Source organism: Cyprinus carpio, chromosome B6, assembly GCF_018340385.1.
Source record: "Cyprinus carpio isolate SPL01 chromosome B6, ASM1834038v1, whole genome shotgun sequence".
Taxonomy (NCBI): Eukaryota; Metazoa; Chordata; class Actinopteri; order Cypriniformes; family Cyprinidae; genus Cyprinus; species Cyprinus carpio.
Genome location: NC_056602.1, coordinates 7843473 through 7863455, shown reverse-complemented (window position 1 = coordinate 7863455; position 19983 = coordinate 7843473). Strand labels below are relative to the sequence as shown.

General features: G+C 36.9%; 2 protein-coding genes across 6 annotated transcripts in view; one reads left to right on the top strand and one right to left on the bottom strand.

Annotated features, from left to right (window-relative positions):
• dnah9l (dynein, axonemal, heavy polypeptide 9 like) overlaps window positions 1–14458 on the top strand; it is a 42116-nt gene extending 27658 nt beyond the window's left edge. Inside the window, 24 exon segments of the mRNA XM_042725505.1 lie at window positions 257–439; window positions 796–801; window positions 1434–1535; window positions 1640–1774; window positions 1913–2086; window positions 2962–3197; window positions 3513–3635; window positions 3786–3990; window positions 4070–4234; window positions 5094–5234; window positions 5471–5641; window positions 5746–5868; window positions 6054–6247; window positions 6848–6996; window positions 7171–7298; window positions 7377–7604; window positions 7865–8056; window positions 8152–8271; window positions 11543–11785; window positions 11869–12051; window positions 12219–12334; window positions 12638–12750; window positions 12994–13134; window positions 13249–14458. Of these exon segments, the coding sequence (XP_042581439.1) occupies window positions 257–439; window positions 796–801; window positions 1434–1535; window positions 1640–1774; window positions 1913–2086; window positions 2962–3197; window positions 3513–3635; window positions 3786–3990; window positions 4070–4234; window positions 5094–5234; window positions 5471–5641; window positions 5746–5868; window positions 6054–6247; window positions 6848–6996; window positions 7171–7298; window positions 7377–7604; window positions 7865–8056; window positions 8152–8271; window positions 11543–11785; window positions 11869–12051; window positions 12219–12334; window positions 12638–12750; window positions 12994–13134; window positions 13249–13496 (3819 nt within the window). The 3' untranslated portion in view covers window positions 13497–14458.
• Window positions 14452–19983, bottom strand: part of LOC109055088 (potassium voltage-gated channel subfamily H member 7-like) — a 52936-nt gene continuing 47404 nt past the window's right edge. For all 5 annotated transcript variants that reach the window (XM_042725501.1, XM_042725503.1, XM_042725502.1 and 2 more), the window contains 5 exons: window positions 19830–19935; window positions 19226–19435; window positions 17319–17463; window positions 16988–17135; window positions 14452–16824 (listed from right to left, as the gene is read on the bottom strand). In XM_042725501.1, coding sequence (XP_042581435.1) covers window positions 16753–16824; window positions 16988–17135; window positions 17319–17463; window positions 19226–19435; window positions 19830–19935 — 681 coding nt within the window. In that variant the 3' untranslated portion in view covers window positions 14452–16752. The remainder of the gene's footprint in view (window positions 16825–16987; window positions 17136–17318; window positions 17464–19225; window positions 19436–19829; window positions 19936–19983) is intronic.

The following is a 19983-nucleotide window of genomic DNA, read 5'->3' as shown; positions in this document are numbered from 1 at the left end:
ATTTAACTTTAGTTCTGGAAATCTGGCTTTTACCTCTGATTCCCTCTATAAACAAAAGCCTGATTTTTTTTTTAAACTGCCAACATTTGAGCATAAAACATTTTTACTGAACCTTGAGTATTGAGTTTTCAGATGGAATATTGATTGTCTAGAGATGCATGAATAATTTGGCAGTTAAACTGTAATGCAACTCAACAGGTTGTGAAAATAGGTTAGATGGGTAAATTTATTTTTTTTTCTTTGTGTTTATGTTTAGGTGGATGACTTCTTACAGACACTGATTAATTTTGATAAAGAGCATATCCCTGAAGCCACAGTGCGTGTGGTCAAAGAAGAGTATCTGAGTGATCCAGAGTTTAATCCAGAGTTTGTGCGTCTGAAATCATCTGCAGCGGCCGGTCTCTGTGCCTGGGTCATTAACATCATCCGCTTCCATGAGGTTCTGCTCCCTTACACCATCATAATCATTCAGAACCAGTGCAGTCCAATAGTATTAATAAGTATATACAGTATAATTAAAGTACCATTTACATGAAGTGCAAGATGCCAGAAAATGTAAGATTTTACAATTAATAATCAACTAATTAGCAAAAAAACAGAAGTTTGGCAGTGTGATTTTAGTTTCTTAGAACAGTTAATAGGGAAATCTGTTATACTCAGAACTTCAGATTCACTGAATTGATGTTTTATTTGCCATTGTATTGTTGTGTGACTCCATTCTCATTGTGTTTGTTTTGTGATTGTATTATTTACAGTGTATTTTTCTTCTTCTCTCCTCTATGCTGCTCTGTCCAGACATATGTGAGTAGACACTTGGAAATCTGCTTAGATCAATAAATCATACAATACAATAGTACTCGGAACAAGAACATTTCAGTACAACCTAAAAGACCATATGTAATTATTTAAACTGTTTTGATTGTAATTATTTTTGTCTATTATGATTTATATCCTACTGTTCAAAAGTCAGTAAGATTCAGTAATCAGTAAGATTATTTTTTTAAAGAAATTAAAATTTTTATTCAGCAAAGATGCATTAAATTCATTTAAAGTGAGATTTGCCATTAAAGGAATAAATTCCATTTAAAATCTATTTAAATAGAAAAAAGATATTTTATGTAAAACTATTGTAATATTTCACAATATTACTGTTTTTACTGTATTTTGGTTAAATAACTGCAGTCTTGATGAAAAATCTTATTGACCTCAAACTTTTGAACAGTATGTAGTGTATGTAGTGATCTGTGATGATTATCGCATCTTCAAATTAAGTGTTTTAATGGCTGCCATTATTATTATTATTATTATTATTATTATTATTATTAGCCTATTTATACTGGTTGAAGAATCATCCATTTTTAACTCAGTACTTTGTAAACCACTCTACAGTTTCTGTTCTGATATTGTTTAAAAATGTGCTTGGGTTTAATCAGGTGTTCTGTGAGGTGGAGGTGAAAAGGATGTGTCTGGCTCAGGCAAACACTGATCTGGCTGAGGCTGCAGAAAAATTAGAGATTATCAGAAAGAAGCTGGCTGTAAGTTTCTTTCACTAGCTGTCTCTCTCTTTCCTCCACAATATCTCATCAGTGTTTTACAAAGATGTACTGTATAATCTCAAATGTGTCTGTGAAATGTGGAGGAGTTGGATGGTAGTTTGGACACACTGAAAGCTGCATTTGAAAAAGCAACCTCGGAGAAACTCCGTTGTCAGGATGAGGTGAACCACACCAACACCACCATCCAACTGGCCAACCGCCTGGTCAAGGGTTTAGAGGTCAGATTACACTGGTTTTGTCTTTTAGACCATACTTACATGTTTATGTTGTCATACTAATTTTAAATGTGAAATTCTTCTCTATATGCAAACTGTTTTTCTTTTGGTGTTTTCTTGAAAAATGCATCCATACTTCAGTCAGAAAACGTACGCTGGGCTCACTCTGTGGCTCAGTACCGTGAGCAGGAATCCACACTGTGTGGAGATGTTCTCCTCACAGCAGCCTTCATCTCTTACGCTGGCTCCTTCTCAAAGAGATACAGACATGAGTTACTTTATAACCTCTGGATGCCTTACCTGCGAGCTCAGAAGGTGTGTGTATGTCTGCAATTGAAACTGTTTGTCTTGAGTACTGATATTGTCTGTTATTGTTCTAAAAATGTGTATTGTTTAAAAGTTCAGAAACCTCAGAGAGTATAGATTGCAGGGAATTAAAACAAATTGATTCTTTGCATTCAGTTCTGTTTCAGTTATAACTAGTGCTGGGCAATGATTAATTGCGATTAATCACATACAAAGTTTTGGTTTATATATGTGTGTGTACTGTGTATATTTATTATGTATATATAAAGACACACATATATAGTGTATGTTTATATTCATAAAATGTATATATATTTAATAAATATACATAACATATTTTTCTTGAATATATACATGCATGTGTGCATATTTATATATACATAATAAATATACACAGTACACACACATGTATTATGTACACAAAAACCTTTATTTTGGATGTGATTAATCGCGATTAATCGTTGCCCAGCACTAATAAAAACAAATATATTTTACAGAAGAAATCCTCAAACAGAGGTTTGTAAATTTTTAAGAGTTTGTGTGGAAACTGTGGGAGATTCATGAACTTCTGATGAAATGGCAATGCTGGATGAATACATCCAGTATATATATTCTGATTCAGATACTGCCTTATGCTTTTGCATTGCACTCTAGCATTTTGTCCCTCTTATACCATTTTATACCCTTCCTGCTTAATTTAGGTTGTGGGTTTGCTGTCAGGTCTAGTGTAGAAGGCCCTTCCCAATCCTTATAACAGTATGTAATTGTTCTTGAAGAACAAGACAAATCTTTTATAGTCATGCAGTCCTTTTATTAGGATAGAAATGTTAGTATACAAAATGAATCACTGTTATTGCTTTTGTATGTTTCTTAATGACTTTCAGGTGCCCATTCCAATGACTGAGGGCTTAGATCCCATCTCCATGTTAACAGATGGTGCTACCATTGCTCAGTGGAATAATGAGGGTTTGCCAGGTGATAAGATATCTACTCAGAACGCAACTATACTGACCAACTGTGAGCGCTGGCCTCTGCTCATTGACCCCCAGCTGCAGGGCATCAAGTGGCTCAAGAGTCGCTATGGCAACAGCCTGAAGGTCATTAACCTCAGCCAGAAGGGGTGAGCTTGATGAACATATGGCAGAACTTACATCACACAATGTGAAAATAATGACCATATAAATATTCCATACTATTGTTGGGAATATTTATAATGAATATTCTTATTTTTCTGTTTTTATTGTTCTAATTTTCATTCAGTTAAATTCTTATGGATAAAATTAAATCCTGTTCTGCATCTTTTTTTAATATTAATTTATGTATTTGTTAAAAATGGCAGTAATTGTATTGGTAATGCCACTTTTCGTTATCTTTAAAAGATTACTTAGTGTTGTAATTTGTTTTTATTAACATTTATTCTGTCGTTGTTGCTTAAGTATGTGGATGTGATTGAACAGGCTGTAGTCTCAGGAGAGCCTGTGTTGATTGAGAATCTGGAAGAGACAATTGAACCAGTTATTGATCCACTGCTGGGCCGACACACCATCAAGAAGGGCAGGTAAACTACTACAACACAGCAATAATGCACAACAACACTGCCTTCCACACAATATACAACAAAGAAGTGTATCAATATAGTAAAAATGTCAATATAACAAATAGTTATAACTATGCCTCATGATGCCGCTTTTTCTTCTTCTCTCTGCAGATGTATTAAAGTGGGGGACAAGGAATGTTATTTCCATCCAGACTTCCGACTGATTCTGCATACTAAGCTGGCAAACCCACACTATAAACCTGAGATCCAGGCTCAGACCACTCTCATCAACTTCACTGTCACACGGGACGGGCTCGAGGACCAGCTGCTTGCAGAGGTGGTCAACCTGGAGAGACCAGACCTCGAACACCTCAAGGTGTGTGTGTGTGTACTTTTTTAGTCAGATCTGGACATCCTTTTGAGAGTTACTGATGGGTATTTGTGTGTATCTGCAGTCAGAGCTGACTAAACAGCAGAACACATTTAAAATCGAGCTAAAGCAGCTTGAGGATGAGTTACTGACGCGCCTCTTCGCGGCTGATAGTAACTTCTTGGGAGACAACGTTCTGGTGGAGAAGCTGGAGAGCACTAAACACACAGCTGCGGAGATTGAAATGAAGGTTTGTTTATTTTCAACCGTTTTTGTTAGAAAATTCAATATGGCTAAATGATGTGGAGGTTAATGTCTGATTGCCATTATCAATATGCAGGAAGTGCTTTTGTCATGTGACATGAACCAATAAATACAAAGTGATCTCACGGAGAGAACCATGGATGAGCACCATGTCTGTGTGTGACATCACTAACTTTGTGCTTTCATTTTATCTAGATTTTTAAAAAAATTTTACTCCTTGTCTTACCATTTTCTGGCACTGGTTTGAGGGAACTCTCCAAAACAGAAAGAAAATTAATACTTTTGGAAGAAATTAAAACTTTTACTGAGCAAAGATAGACTAAAATGACCAAAAGTGGCAGTAAATACTTGAATGTTGTCACAATTTTTTTTTTATTTTAAATAAATGCTTTTCTTTTGACCTTTATATCAATCAAAGAATCCTAAAAAATATATATCATAATTTTAACAAAAACACAGTACAGTGTTTAAAACTGATACACTCTTATTGGTAGCTGATAGAATGATCAAATTACCCAAAATAAACAAAATATAGTGATGTTTATTTATATGAAATATGGAGAACTTTGTGACTAATGGACATTTCAATTCTGTGACACTTTCTTCTGTATTCTGTGGTCACAGATCCATCACAGACCCAGACAAAATATCTTATAATGCAGCATAATTTTGAATGGTCTTCATGTTAGGAGTGCTGCTTTGAAACAAAGCTATTATAGTCATTTTTAACCATGTTCCCTAGAAAATTAGACAAGCCAGGCTCTGCCAGAGATTTAATTTTCACACTCTTTTTAGTTGCCATTTGTTGTTCCTTCTCAGTCTGATTCAGCTTTTGTGTTGTGTAGGTGTTGGAGGCGAAGGTTAATGAGGTGAAGATTAACGAGGCTCGTGAACACTACCGGCCCGTGGCTGTCAGAGCGTCCCTGCTCTACTTCATCATCAATGACCTTAACAAGATCAACCCCATGTACCAGTTCTCCCTTAAGGTGCGGCCTTGTTTGTGGCTCTCTGTACGCATTCTGTAGGATAGTTGTTCATGTATCTCTTCAAATATTTACAGCTGAGCTTATTTGTCACCAAATGGAAGTAATATAAACAAAAATAATTAGCGTTTCAAACAGGCACCGGTTCTACACCCACCTCAACTTGTTTGAGAAATCACTTCATTTTGTTATTTCATTATTGTCTTATGTGTGTGTGCATTTGATATCTTTCTCTGCAGGCATTTAACGTTGTGTTCCATAAGGCTGTGCAGAATGCAGATGCCTCATCTGATGTAAAAACCCGTGTGAACATGCTGATAGATTGTATCACCTTCTCTACATTTAATTACATCAACAGAGGCTTGTTTGAGAGAGACAAGCTCACCTTCGCAGCACAGCTTACTTTTCAGGTAACCCACTCACACATGAACACTTGCACTCACATTACACTGTCTGTTTAAAATATGCACTATTTGAATGGGTGTGCATTGTATTTTTTGTATGTGTTTATTAGTTGCTGTTAATGAGTAAAGAGTTGGATCCTCGAGAATTGGACTTTCTGCTACGCTTCAACATCGATCACAGTTATGTCAGTCCACTCGACTTCCTTTCCAACTCTGCCTGGAGCGCTGTTAAAGTAAGCACAAATCTCAAAACACACACACACACACACACACACACACACATACATGATTGCTTAAAGACCTGGGGCTGTAGTAGAGGAACACTCTAACATAGAATCCTGTTCTGTCCGCTTAGTAACCATGGTAATTTCTCTTCAGGAAATAGAATTTTTTTTAAATCTTTCAAATCTTCCTGCAGACAATGAGCTTCACTGATGAGTTCCGTGGTCTGGACCGGGACATCGAGGGTTCTCCCAAACGCTGGAAGAAAATGGTGGAGTCAGAGTGTCCAGAGAAAGAGAAACTCCCTCAGGAATGGAAAAACAAGAGTTCACTCCAGAAACTCATCCTTATGAGGGCTCTCCGACCTGACCGGATGACATACGCTGTCCGGTAACTCTATGATATTGTAGTATGTGTTCATTAAAGATAACACAAAACATTGTAGAAAAGACAAATTAAAGTGTCTCACCTTCATGTCATTTAAAGCCTATTAGACAATTAAATCATTCATCTTCAGAAGACAAATAGTTTTTTTAATATTCTCTTGCCTTTTTGTCTATCTGCAAGTCTGTGAATCCAAAACGTATATGCATAAAAAATTACAAAATGACATGGTATAAAAGCCATCCATATAAATTAATGTAAATCTATATTAATCAACATGCATACAGCACATCTAATATGGTAATCAGAGATTCAACTACTAGCTACAAGAAAGCATGTTTGTTTATTAGCTCTATGTTTGTATGTGAATAATGTGAAATTAACTGTGTAAAGTGATCTTGTCCCTGCAGAAGAAAACCATCTTAATATTACATTTCCAGTGTCTTCAAGTACTGAAGCTTAAAAATGTTGGTTGCATGGACTTTCAGTGGTGGGACAAAAACAAATTTGATGAAAGCTTTAGGGGTGGAGTTAGGATAAGCTTAGTATAAAAACAATAATCCCCACACAGAAAACGATAACAGATGTGTATGTTTGCTTGAATAGGAACTTTGTTGAAGAGAAACTAGGTGTACAGTACACCGAGGGCAGGAAGATGGAGTTTGCACGCTCATTCAAAGAGAGTGGTCCTGCTTCCCCCGTGGTCTTCATCTTGTCCCCTGGAGTAGACCCCCTAAAAGATGTTGAGTCCCTAGGTAAGAATTCATGCAAACTTTTCATTCATCTCATGCAAGAATCTTTTTTGTTTTATTTTTCATATAGTGTCATGATTTCTGAATATTGACCCAGTCAAACCCTGGCCCACTAGAAATTCAGTTTGAACAGACATTGTGAACAAAGCCTTTGTGTATTTCTGTGTACATATTTAGGTAAGAAGCTGGGTTTCACTATAGACCTGGGAAAGCTCCATAATGTGTCTCTAGGACAGGGCCAGGAGTCCGTTGCTGAACTTGCCATGGAAAAAGCTTCTAAAGAGGGTCACTGGGTAATTTTACAGGTGTGTCTGTTATCTGTATATTGTATATTTCTGTTATTTTATGCATATACCTTATGCAAATGCTTGTGTTTCTTTTAGAACATTCACCTGGTGGCAAAGTGGCTGGGAAGTTTAGAAAAGCTTCTTGAACATTGCTGTGTGAACAGTCACCAAGACTACAGAGTGTTCATGAGTGCAGAACCTTCTCCCACTCCACAGGAACACATCATTCCTCAGGGAATTCTAGAAAATTCCATCAAAATTACCAATGAGCCACCCACAGGCATGCTGGCCAACCTACATGCTGCGCTGGACAACTTTGATCAGGTAAACAGAATGAAAAAAAGTTGCACGTTGTGTTGAAGGCCCCACCCATAGTAATATCCTATTGGTCAAAAAAAGCTGTATATTAAACATCAAATATGTTCTGATAGGCTGTAATTGACAAGAAAACAGAATTTTGTAAGGCTTCAGACATGTCAGGAATGGGATGTGACACAAAAACCTTTGCTTGTGTGTATAATTAAGACAAATGAGAAAATTGAATTTCAGAAACACTTTTGAAACATGAAGATGTGTTTATGTAGGACATTCTGGACCAGTGTTCCCGTGAGCAGGAGTTTAAGACCATCCTGTTCTCGCTGTGTTATTTCCACGCTTGTGTGGCTGAAAGGAGGAAGTTTGGACCACAGGGCTGGAACAGGAAGTACCCTTTTAACACAGGAGATCTCACCATATCAGTGAACGTGCTTTACAACTACCTAGAAGCCAACTCGCAGGTGTGTAATTAACTGTGGGACAAAAACTCATCTTTCTGTGTGTGTGTGTGTGAGTATGTAATACAGAGCCATGTAAACAAACGTCTGCTGCCCAGGTACCATGGGAAGACCTTCGTTACTTGTTTGGTGAGATCATGTATGGAGGTCACATTACTGATGACTGGGACAGGAGACTGTGCAGAACTTACCTGGAAGAGTACATGCAGCCTAACCAGGTGTATACTCTCACTCAAACACACATGCACAACCATATATATGTGATGTTATTTATATGAAGTAGTAGACATAATATAAGAAGTTAGTTTGGGTCTCCACACCAGATAATAATTAGGAGCCAGCCCCGGACGCCAGATCCCGTCAGAAAATATCTGTTTGTCCTGTAACAGAACAACTAGTCAGCAGAGCTGTCGATACCCAAACCCTGTTAAACGGCAAAGTTGGTGTCTGGCATAGGTGCTGATCCCGTGAAAAACACGAGAGAGTCTCTGTTCATTTTAACCAATAAGAAATGGATTGCAGCTTGTATGACTTTATTCTCATTTTCATAGTTTATTTGACGCAGTTTATTTTAAATTCAGCAAGTAATAATATATCAAACTGTTTCACAGCAACATCCCATAAACGTTGTGTTTCCATAAACATCCCCTCTTATCTATCTCCTATTCATACAGACAAAACAGTCATGAAACCCCACAAGCATGAGATTGAACAACAATGGAAATGCACAAGCAAGGAAAAAAAATATAAAATACAGAAACATAATGAATAAATGAGTAAACAAATAAACATTATAAATGAATAAATGATAAAAATACTTAAATAATAAAATTATAAATAATATAATAATCAAATGATAAAAATAATCCAATAATAAATCACTTGTGAATGACTTATGTCTATAAAATTATTATGTGAATATATGATTATAAATGAATTGGGAAAACAAAAATTAAAACAACACACAATTTGCATGTGAGGATCTAAGAATCCTTCAAAGATTTAGATAAAGTTAGTGCTAGATAATAGCAATATTACAATAAAAATCACGATTAATACGATAAAATTTTGTTTACATAATATATGTGTGTGTGTACTGTGTATAGTTATTATATATAAAGACACACACATACAGCATATTGAAAATATTTACATGTATTTACATGTATATATTTATATAAATTATATCCTATATAAATATATTTAATATATACACTTAACATATTTTTCTTAAATATCTACATGCATGTGTGTGTATTTATATAAACATAAGTATACACAATAGACACATACAGGTGCATCTCAATAAATTAGAATGTCATGGAAAAGTTAATTTATTTCAGTAATTCAACTCAAATTGTGCAACTCATGTATTAAATAAATTCAATGCACACAGACTGAAGTAGTTTAAGTCTTTTGTTCTTTTAATTGTGATGATTTTGACTCACATTTTACAAAAACCCAAAAATTCACCATCTCAATAATTTAGAATATGGTGACATGCCAATCAGCTAATCAACTCAAAATCATCTGCAAAGGTTTCCTGAGCCTTCAGAATGGTCTCTCAGTTTGGGTCACTAGGCTACACAATCATGGGGGAGACTGCTGATCTGACAGTTGTCCAGAAGACAATCACTGACACCTTTCACAAGAAGGGTAAACCACAAACATTCATTGCCAAAGAAGCTGGCTGTTCACAGAGTGCTGTATCCAAGCATGTTTACAGAAAGTTGAGTGGAAGGAAAAACTGTGGAAGAAAAAGATGCACAACCAACCGAGAGAACCGCAGCTTTATGAGGATTGTCAAGCAAAATTGATTCAAGAATTTGAGTGAACTTCACAAGGAATGGACTGACGCTGGGGTCAAGGCATCATGAGCCACCACACAACTCGCTACAGTTGTCGTATTCCTCTTGTTAAGCCACTCCTGAACCACAGACAACGTCAGAGGCGTCTTACCTGGGCTAAGGAGAAGAAAAACTGGACTATTGCCCAGTGGTCCAAAGTCCTCTTTTCAGATGAGAGCAAGTTTTTGGTTTCATTTGGAAACCAAGGTCCTAGAGTCTGGAGGAAGGGTGGAGAAGCTCATCGCCCAAGTTGCTTGAAGTCCAGTGTTAAGTTTCCACAGTCTGTGATGATTTGTGGTGCAATGTCATCTGCTGGTGTTGGTCCAATGTGTTTTTTGAAAACCAAAGTAACTGCACCTGTTTACCAAGAAATTTTGGTGCACTTCATGCTTCCTTCTCCTGACCAGCTTTTTGAAGATGCTGATTTCATTTTCCAGCAGGATTTGGCACCTGCCCACACTGCCAAAAGCAACAAAAGTTGGTTAAATGACCATGGTGCTGGTGTGTTTGACTGGCCAGCAAACTCACCAGACCCGAACCCCTATAGAGAATCTATGGGGTATTGTCAAGAGGAAAATGAGAAACAAGAGACCAAACAATGCAGATGAGCTGAAGGCCACAGTCAAAGAAACCTGGGCTTGCATACCACCTCAGCAGTGCCACAAACTGCTCCATGCCACTCCGAATTGAGGCAGTAATTAAAGCAAAAGGAGCCCCTACCAAGGATTGAGTACATGTACAGTAAATGAACATAAGGACAACAATTTACTAAAAATGTTTTTTATTGGTCTTATGAAGTATTCTAATTTGTTGAGATAGTGAATTGGTGGGTTTTTGTTAAATGTGAGCCAAAATCATCTCAATTAAAAGAACCAAAGACTTAAACTACTTTAGTCTGTGTGCACTGAATTTATTTAATAGACGAGTTTCATAATTTGAGTTGAATTACTGAAATTAACTTTTCCACGACATTCTAATTTATTGAGATGCACCTGTATATTATGTAAACAAAAACTTTTATTTTCAATGCGATTAATTCATGTGATATATATATATATATATATATATATATATATATATCACAAAGACTAATCCTTTTAAGATGGCATGTTGGATTGTTTATTTATCTTTCATAACATACATAATGTTGTGATGCCTTAATCCACTTTAAGCATTTAAAATGAATGGTTTTAGTTTTTAGTTGGAATGGACTACATATTTGTACAATATTGGTTATTGGCCATTATTCTTTTTTTTTTTCAAAATTGAATTACATTTTCATGTTCATTTGCCATATTTTTTTTGCTGTTGTCTAACATAGTTTATCTTAGTTAACAAAGTTAATCTTTAAAAACCCTTCAAATTGAGTAACACGGTTGCTTGTAAATGTTAGCAAACCTCAACATGAAAATCATTTTTTTTCTGACTGTACATTCATTACAATTTTGTATGCATTTTTTTAGAATTGCATTTTTTATTTATTTAGACAAAATAGTATTGAAATTTATTATCTGGCCAGAGCCTAGAACATAAAAAAGTTATCTGTTTATTGGATTTTAAATATTCAGTTTTCACAATTGGTTGATTTTAGCTCCTGATAAACATTTCATAAAAACAAACACTAACACTTTTCTCATTACAGTTTGACAGGAAGTTGTCACTGGCTCCAGGATTTGTTGTGCCTTCTAACCTGGATTACCAGGGTTATCATTTGTACGTAGATGAGATGCTGCCACACGAAAGCCCAGTGCATTATGGGCTGCATCCAAACGCTGAGATTGAGTTTCTGACAGTGACATCAGACAGCCTCTTCCACACTCTTTTGGAGCTTCAGTCCAGAGACTCCAACATGGGTGAAGGAGCCTCACAGACCACTGAAGAGAAGGTCTGTTTCTGAGCTTTTGAAAGGGTGCAGGTCTGCAGATCATATATTGCCCAAATAAACTGCTTAAGCCATTGCTGTTTCAGGTGAAGACGATCTTGGATGACATCCTGGAAAAACTACCAGAAGAGTACAACATGTCTGACATCACGTCCAAAACAGCTGAACGCTCGCCCTACATTCTGGTGTGTTTCCAGGAGTGTGAGCGTATGAACATTCTCCTCAATGAAATAAGACGCTCGCTCAAAGAGCTGGACCTGGGGCTAAAGGTGCGCTGTTATTCAGTTTTTTTCCATGCTAGTTTGTTATCAGCTGCATTGTATCATTGATTTCAAATTTATGAATCACAGTGTCCTCTTGTCTAAGACTTTAGGTGGATAGTCAAAAGTCTGGCTTCACAAGTATGTATATAAACTGTTCATGTATTCTCTGGCAGGGAGAGCTGGCTATTTCATCAGAGATGGAGCAGATACAGACAGCTCTGTTTTTTGATAATGTTCCAGATACCTGGGCCAAACTGGCCTACCCCTCTATATACAGCCTTGGACTGTGGTAAGCAGTGAATATTAGCTGTAAGTTCAAGCTCTGTTCTGAAACCTAGTGCTGCTTTGTAGGGTGCAAAGTCTGGTTATATTATTAAGATATTAGGAGATATCTTGTTTAAGGTCACATTTTCTGTGGATGAAATTATCCCAGAATGCATTGCAGCAAACTCCGTTAAAGATGGCATTGTTCATTATCATAGTTTTACTGCCTTATGTATGTTGTCAACTCACTAAGTTCTGAAACTATATAAAAGCTGTACTGTTTTATGATAACAGTTTGTATATGTAATGTCTGTGTGTTTGCAATCAGGTATAATGACGTGTTACTCCGCTGTAGAGAGTTAGATAGCTGGACTCACGATCTCTCTCTGCCTAGTGTGGTCTGGATCTCTGGTTTATTTAACCCTCAGTCTTTTCTAACAGGTACAGTAACACATACAAGCTTGTATATAAATAATACAAACATTTATATATGTGTACTACCATTCAAATGTTTGGTGTTGGAAAGATTTTATATTGCTTTTGTAATATTTTTGTGGAAATCATGATTTTTTTTGTTGATTAATAGGAAGTTAAAAATAAAATTTATTTGAGATATATCTATAGGGTAGTGTAATATGTTTTTTTGTTTATATATGTGCATCATACACAATTTTGTTTTTGTAGCTGTGATGCAGAGTTTGGCACGTAAGAATGAATGGCCACTGGACAAGATGAATTTGACTGTGGATGTGACCAAGAAGTTCAAAGAGGAGTTTAACCAGCCAGCTAGAGAGGGAGCCTACATTTATGGCCTTTACATGGAGGGTCTGTATCATCCATCCAATCACAGGGCACTTCTGTCAGCCAATCAAAATGCTTTCTCTTTTATATGTGCCATTTGGGTGCATTTGAGTCTAAAGTCAGTGCTTGTGACTGCAGGTGCACGCTGGGATATTCAAGGTGGGACAATCGCAGAAGCACGACTGAAGGAACTAACCCCCAGCATGCCTGTTATAGCTGTCCGAGCCATCCCAAACGACCGACAGGAGACGCGCAATACCTACGAATGCCCCGTCTATAAAACCAAACTACGTGCTAACACATATATCTGGACTTTCAGCCTGAAGAGCAGAGAGAGACCTGCAAAATGGGTTCTGGCAGGGGTTGCTCTGCTGCTTAGTGTGTGACACAGACAAACACACTCAGAATTGTGCATTGAAATAATACAGTTTTTAGCCTTATTTGAGCTATAACAGCAAATGTAGTATATTATACTTTCGGTAGGAAGTGGGGTCCAAATATCAAGACATTGTAAATTTAGAAATAGAAGGTTTTAGGTTTTTGAGAAAAATGTAAAAATCTGCACTTTTTTTTTTTGCTCAATAATCAGCTGAGATTTTTTTGACTCCACTGTACCCTATCTCAGTTTCTGAGATTTTAGTTTTTCCCCATTTCCACCTATTCGATACGATTTTGCAGATGGAGGTGCATAAAACCTTTTTTTTTTTTTCACAGGTTCTTATAAATATACATATAGAAGTATGCTTTTTCAGGATTTCTGCAGGTCTTAAATTATAGCAGAAAGTAAATCTTAAATTAATAAAGTCCTGGAATTAACTCTTGCATGTATTACAAAAAAATGATTATCTTCCTCAGTATTTCAGGTTTCTAATACAATATCTAAACATCAAAACATTACAAGAAGATACATTTTCTACAAATGTAAAATAAACAAATTAAATAAGCCTAAATCACGAAAAATATCTTTGAGTGGGGTGTAAAACTTAGTAGATTTTTCTGAGCTCACTGACACATTTGCTCTCGTTTTAATCATTAAAGTTCATTCTTATTTAATGTCATTTTGCTTCTTAAGTAAATGTATCAATTTAAGAATCTTTAGATTTTTGCACTGGAAAAAAAGACAAAAATACTGCAGAAGAACATCACCTTTTGCAGTGTGATCGAAAGGTACAGTAATTTATTTTTTCATATTCTAGTAACTCATTGTCTGCAACTGAGATTTACATTGTGTTCCCTTCAACCGATTCCTTAAATTTTGCTTGGTCTCAAAAAAAAGTCTTAAATTTCGCTTCATCAAACCTGCAGAAACCCTGTTTTTCCATAAATAAAATTTGTGCAACATTGTAAATTAAGCATTCTGTCCTTTATTAATTTACTCAGTTGTGCGTTAACTCTTGTAATATTCACAATATACAGCATAAATATAATACATACCAATATATCCAAGGAAGAAAACATTCTAACCTGCTGTTATGTGTTGCATTGTATAAAATACAGTGTCAAACATTTAAAAAAATGCATAAAAACAATTTTGCGAACAGCACTAGTTTTAAAAAGTGACACTGTACAAGATGTTTCAAAGAGTTTGTGCAAAAGATCGCAATAGTATCGTATCTTTCTCTTGCTCTTTTCCCACACTGACATGTGTCCTGGCCTTGTCCCACAATCCCCCCTAAGGCAAACCCACTCCTGCCAGCTTCCTGAAACACCAGACACGACTTGGACTATCTCACAGGAAGCTGTTAGGTCAACGCATGCTGTGATCACAGCGGTCACACGAGCCAGTCAGGACAGCCAACGACATACCTGTGTGATGAGCATACACTGATATGTCATGATGCTCCGCCTCCAGATTTCAGCCTACCAATCAGATTCATTCACGAAGAGGCTCTAAATCTGGTGGCGCTATGAGTAAATTACCAAATTAAGACATGCATACATTTTTTCGTGTTTTTTTTTTTCTTTTTTTGTTGTTTTAGCTGACACTAGGAAGACTCTGTGTTTCAATGCATCTCATTAAATATGATTAAGTGATTAATTCAACTAACTAACTTTGGTTAAACATGCAGTCCTCCTACACGTGAACTCAATGCCATGTTATACTGCAAGACTAAAAGTGTGCATTTTGTGGGTTCTGTTAACATAGATCTATCGTCTGGAAGGCCAGGAATGACTACTGCTACAAAAGCTAGAGCTTTCACCTGCAGATCACATTCTCCAGATAAACACTGCTACAGCTTCAGAATGAAAGAACCAATTCTCAAATGAACCTGTAAATTGCATAAAGAAATGAGGACAAAAAACAACATATAACACAAAAGGGCTTTCCACAGGGCCAGTTTTAACCCTGGGTTAAGCAGCCGTATCAACGATGAATGAAATCAGGCATCTACCTTGCTTTAAGTGCTAGAATCCAAAGGCCAGCTGTTTAGCAACAGACAGCCAATCATAAACTGTCTCAATGCTTACCTCATTAAATATTCATAAGGCTTTTAAGCATCTGAGTAATACAGCTCAAACTGTAACATGAGCGGACAACCAGAGGGGACCTATGTGGTAACATTTCCACAGATAGACAAGAAGTTATTAAAACATAGATTTGCCTCATAAATATGCAAATGATATCTAACCAGGGTTAAAAATGACCCTTTAAGTGTTAAAAGCCCCCAGATGTTTGTGGACTGGTGAAACGTTCATCTGTGGTTTGAATTAAATACTATGAGGGCCAAAAAATGCTGACACTTTCTTAGACCATCAAAGTTTTGTCAAATTCAATACTGAGACATAATATTGCAATACTGACAATACTTTTACAATGCTTAGTTGGTTCTGAAGGGACAACTGTCCTGTGGAAATCTGATATGGGCAGAATAATGTGATATTTTGAGATGATGACAGTTTGATGATGAGGCTTTGCTTTGCAGAGTTCAGTTCAAGTAAAAGATTCTTCCTGAATACCAGGAAATTTATAGTTAAGTAAATACATGTATAAATCTCAAATAAGTGATATAAGGACAAAAAACCAAGCTCATGTCACTTGATTACCAATGCAAGTGTTTTTTTTTTAAAGAAACATGCAAAAAATAAACAAACACTGCATTTTTTCCCAGCATGCATCTTTCATTAACATGGTCTAGTATGTTATTTCCTGACCACCATTCCATTTATATATTTACAAAATGAACAACCTTTAGACTGATACTGCATTAATGCATCTGTTCACAAGCTTTTGTTCAACTCCTAACTATGAGGGACATAGAAGGTCGATTTCAGATCTTTGCATATGACTCTTCGGTTTTGTTTTCTCTACCCTGAGTCTAGCTGTAGCTGCAGTTGTTTTGAATGGAGGAGGTTGAGCTTACTGTAGATTTTGTTCTGTCTATGCATAGTTACATAAAAAGCATACAGGAGTGCGACTTCTCTATGCAGCAATTTGATTCAAAAAGTCTGAATATTACAACTCAAACCTCATGATTAAACACTGCTCTTACTGTACTTCCCCCTGGGAATTCTGTTGTTATTGGATTCTGTTTCACGACCATGAAAACTTTAACCTTTGACCTTATATTATTTCCTTGGACAGCCAGGATCAGAGGAGGGCCGGTGGATACCCGCCTCCAACTCTGGCTCCGCGTGCTGACGTCAGAGGTCATCACCGTGGTAACTGCAGGCGTTGGAGTCTTTGGCTTTGCAGGCGTTCTCTAGATCAGGACTCTGCGAAGATGAAAACAGATTAAACATACTGCTATTTCTGCCATTTGAATGTACTATTGCAAAGTCATCCAAAATCGGCTCCAATCTGGCAACAATTTTTAATCAAATGACATTTTGCACAGCACAGTGGACAGATGCTTTGTGAACATAGCCTGTGTGTTACCTGTGTCTGCATGGCAGTGACGGGCTGCACGGGTTTGTGGTAGTCTGGACTGACGGCCACAGTGCTGTACTCCGGAGGTCCCAGAGTACTCTGCCTCTGGAGCAACTGTAAAATAGCCTGGATGTCTGATGTCATCTGCTCTTCCAGCCTACAAACACACACACGCATAATGACGCAGAGATGCAACAGTCTCTGACCAGCAGATGGCGGCAGCCACCCTTTTGATCAACAGCACAAAATGTTCTGTATGTTAAAGTTGGTTTTAACTCATATTCTCCTAATTTACTCTTTCATGTGACCTACTTTATCTCACTTTCTCTCACTCTCTCACCTGTTTAGGTGTTCCTGCAGTAGATCCAGTCTTTGCTCCATTTCGCCGAATGTGATGTCACTTTCACAGTCGTCGTCTCCTTCTCTGTCCTGAGATTTCGCTGAGTCATCTGCATTCCCACAAGGCCATTCTTCAACACACACATCTAGAGAAAATAAAGTCCCAGTGCAATTAATCAGAGACACAAACATACAAACCCAATAATTCATAAACATATGTAAGATGAATTAGGTTTGTATGTTGTCAATTGTACTGCACACAGACATTTTTATATGCATACACACTATAACAAAACATATGGCACCATAAGACAAATGAGATATAGCTCACACATATACACACGTCATTAATTCTCTCAACACTGCACCAGTGTGCCCTAATATAACAGCTGCAAAACCCAGAAGCCCAAGAAAAAATGTTTGCCTCAACAAGATTTGCCTTACTCAATCTTATCATATGCTCTAGTGTCGTCTTGTAATATTTAGCGATGAGAGAAGAAAAAAGAGGAAGAGAAGCTCCCTGACTGTGTACAGTAATTATATCAGCAGTCATTGTTCACACAATCAAAACCTCTTCTTTACTGTACAGAGTCACAAAAAATTGCACATTGCACATTTGTGACTCATTGTTTTCCTCTAGTTATTTATAAATTCACTTTATATAGCATACACAATCTGATTTAGCAATTTTTGGCAATACTTTAAACAAGGCCTTGTATACAATACATTTTATATATAGGCTCCACAGAAAGCGTTACCAATATTAATAATGCCATCAAATACTACATGAACTACAGCTCACACAGAAGTCACTTTCAAACCAAGTAGCTTTCTGTTGGTCAGCGTGGTGAACGTGTGATCAAAAACTGTGTGGGGAAATCTTTCATCAATTTATGATTACGTGGATTCCTGCTAAAATTACTACATTTTGTCATTGAAAATAAGCCTTTTAGAAAACAGTGATATTTTATTATAAAATTGTTACAAACACATTTTCATAAAATTACTCGGTCACACTTTATTTTAAGGTCCAATTCTTGCTATTGACAAACCATTAATTATGAATTTTGCCTTAATAAACTCCTTATTTGCTAGGTAGTTGTTAAGTTTGGTTCTTGTGTAGGATTAGGGATGTAGAATATGGTCATGCAGAATGTGCTTTATAGGTTCTAATAAACAGCCAATGTTAATAATATGCATGCTAATAAGCAACTAGTTAATAGTGAGAATTGGTCCCTGTACTAAAGTGTTACCAATTACTCCAAACACCGCCCATGGCATGCCAGAGGCTGAGCAGAAAATGTCATAAAAAATAAACATTTTAGTATTAAATATAATGCATTAGAAGTTATGGCACTGATTATTTATGGTAATTTAATGCTTAACACACACACACAAAACGGTAAAACATGCTGCAGTGGAATTATAATTATGAAAAGCACTTTACAAATAAATCTGGATTTAAAAAGGAAAAAGGAAATAGTATCTTTTCTTTTAGTACTGTTACAATATAAAATCTAATTTAATAAAAAAAAATGTAGACATGCAATATGTTTTTTTTTTGACCTACCAATTCTTAATTAAAATGTCATAACTTGATCTACCACTGCAATTGCATACTCTCTTGTCCAATCATTTCATCTGCTTCAATCCCGCCCCTTACAATTGGCTGCAAGCTTGCAATCAGATCTGCCTCCATCCAGTCGGCAAAGTCCCTGCCCTATATTTTTTATTTTTACAATAATCTGTTTCACTCAGATGTACACCAAACAATGAGAAGAAAAAAAGACCACTATTAAGTAATGTATTGTAAAATAAACAATGAATTACAATTTGTATTTAAAGCATCTTGATATGTTTCAAGTAAAGTGTTACTGTAGGCCACCCTTGAGAATGAGTATGTTATACCTTTGTGAAACAGATTGTTTTCAACACAATCTTTAGAGTATGTGTCAGGGATGGTGTTCAGGTTGACAGGAATGGATTGACTCAAAGGCCTTGCCGTTTCTTCCTCACCCTCTTCTTCCTCCTCCTCCTCCTCCTCCTCTCCCGGAAACGTGCAAACCTCTCGATCTCTTCCCCTTTCCCCGTCTGTCCCGCTCAGTCTGCTCTGAGAACCTGAGGGAACACAAAGTCCTTGCAGAATTACACACACAGTTCTCACGGTCACTCTCCAGATTGCACCTTGAACAAAGTAAAAGATAGAAGGGAATGTGTCGGCAAGAGAGTAAGAGATTTGGCCGGGATGAATAATCCAAACAGCAGGTTACACAGGGACGAGGGATAAAACGGTTCTTGACCGTTCAGGTGAAATCTGGCACATTGCAACCACACAATAACAAACATCTGTCTGTGGCCAACAATCACCGGTGGAAAGAGGAAGGGACCAGCAGGAGAGAAAAGAGAGGTGGAAAGAGGAAGGGAGGTGACGGGGGAAGGGAAACAAAGGAGGGACCAAAAAAGGAGAGAACAGTGGAGAAGAGGAGCGGAAGATGGATGCGAATCTCCTGACCTGCGGAGCGTTTCCTCTTAAAGCAGGGTTTGGTCCTGACGTCAGGGTCTTCTGTGTCTGAGTCACTCACGGCCGTGTATAGGTTCCTCTGAGGAGCTGTGGCTCCCTGCCACACACAAGACATCATCACATTAGGCAAAAGGCACTAACTTTA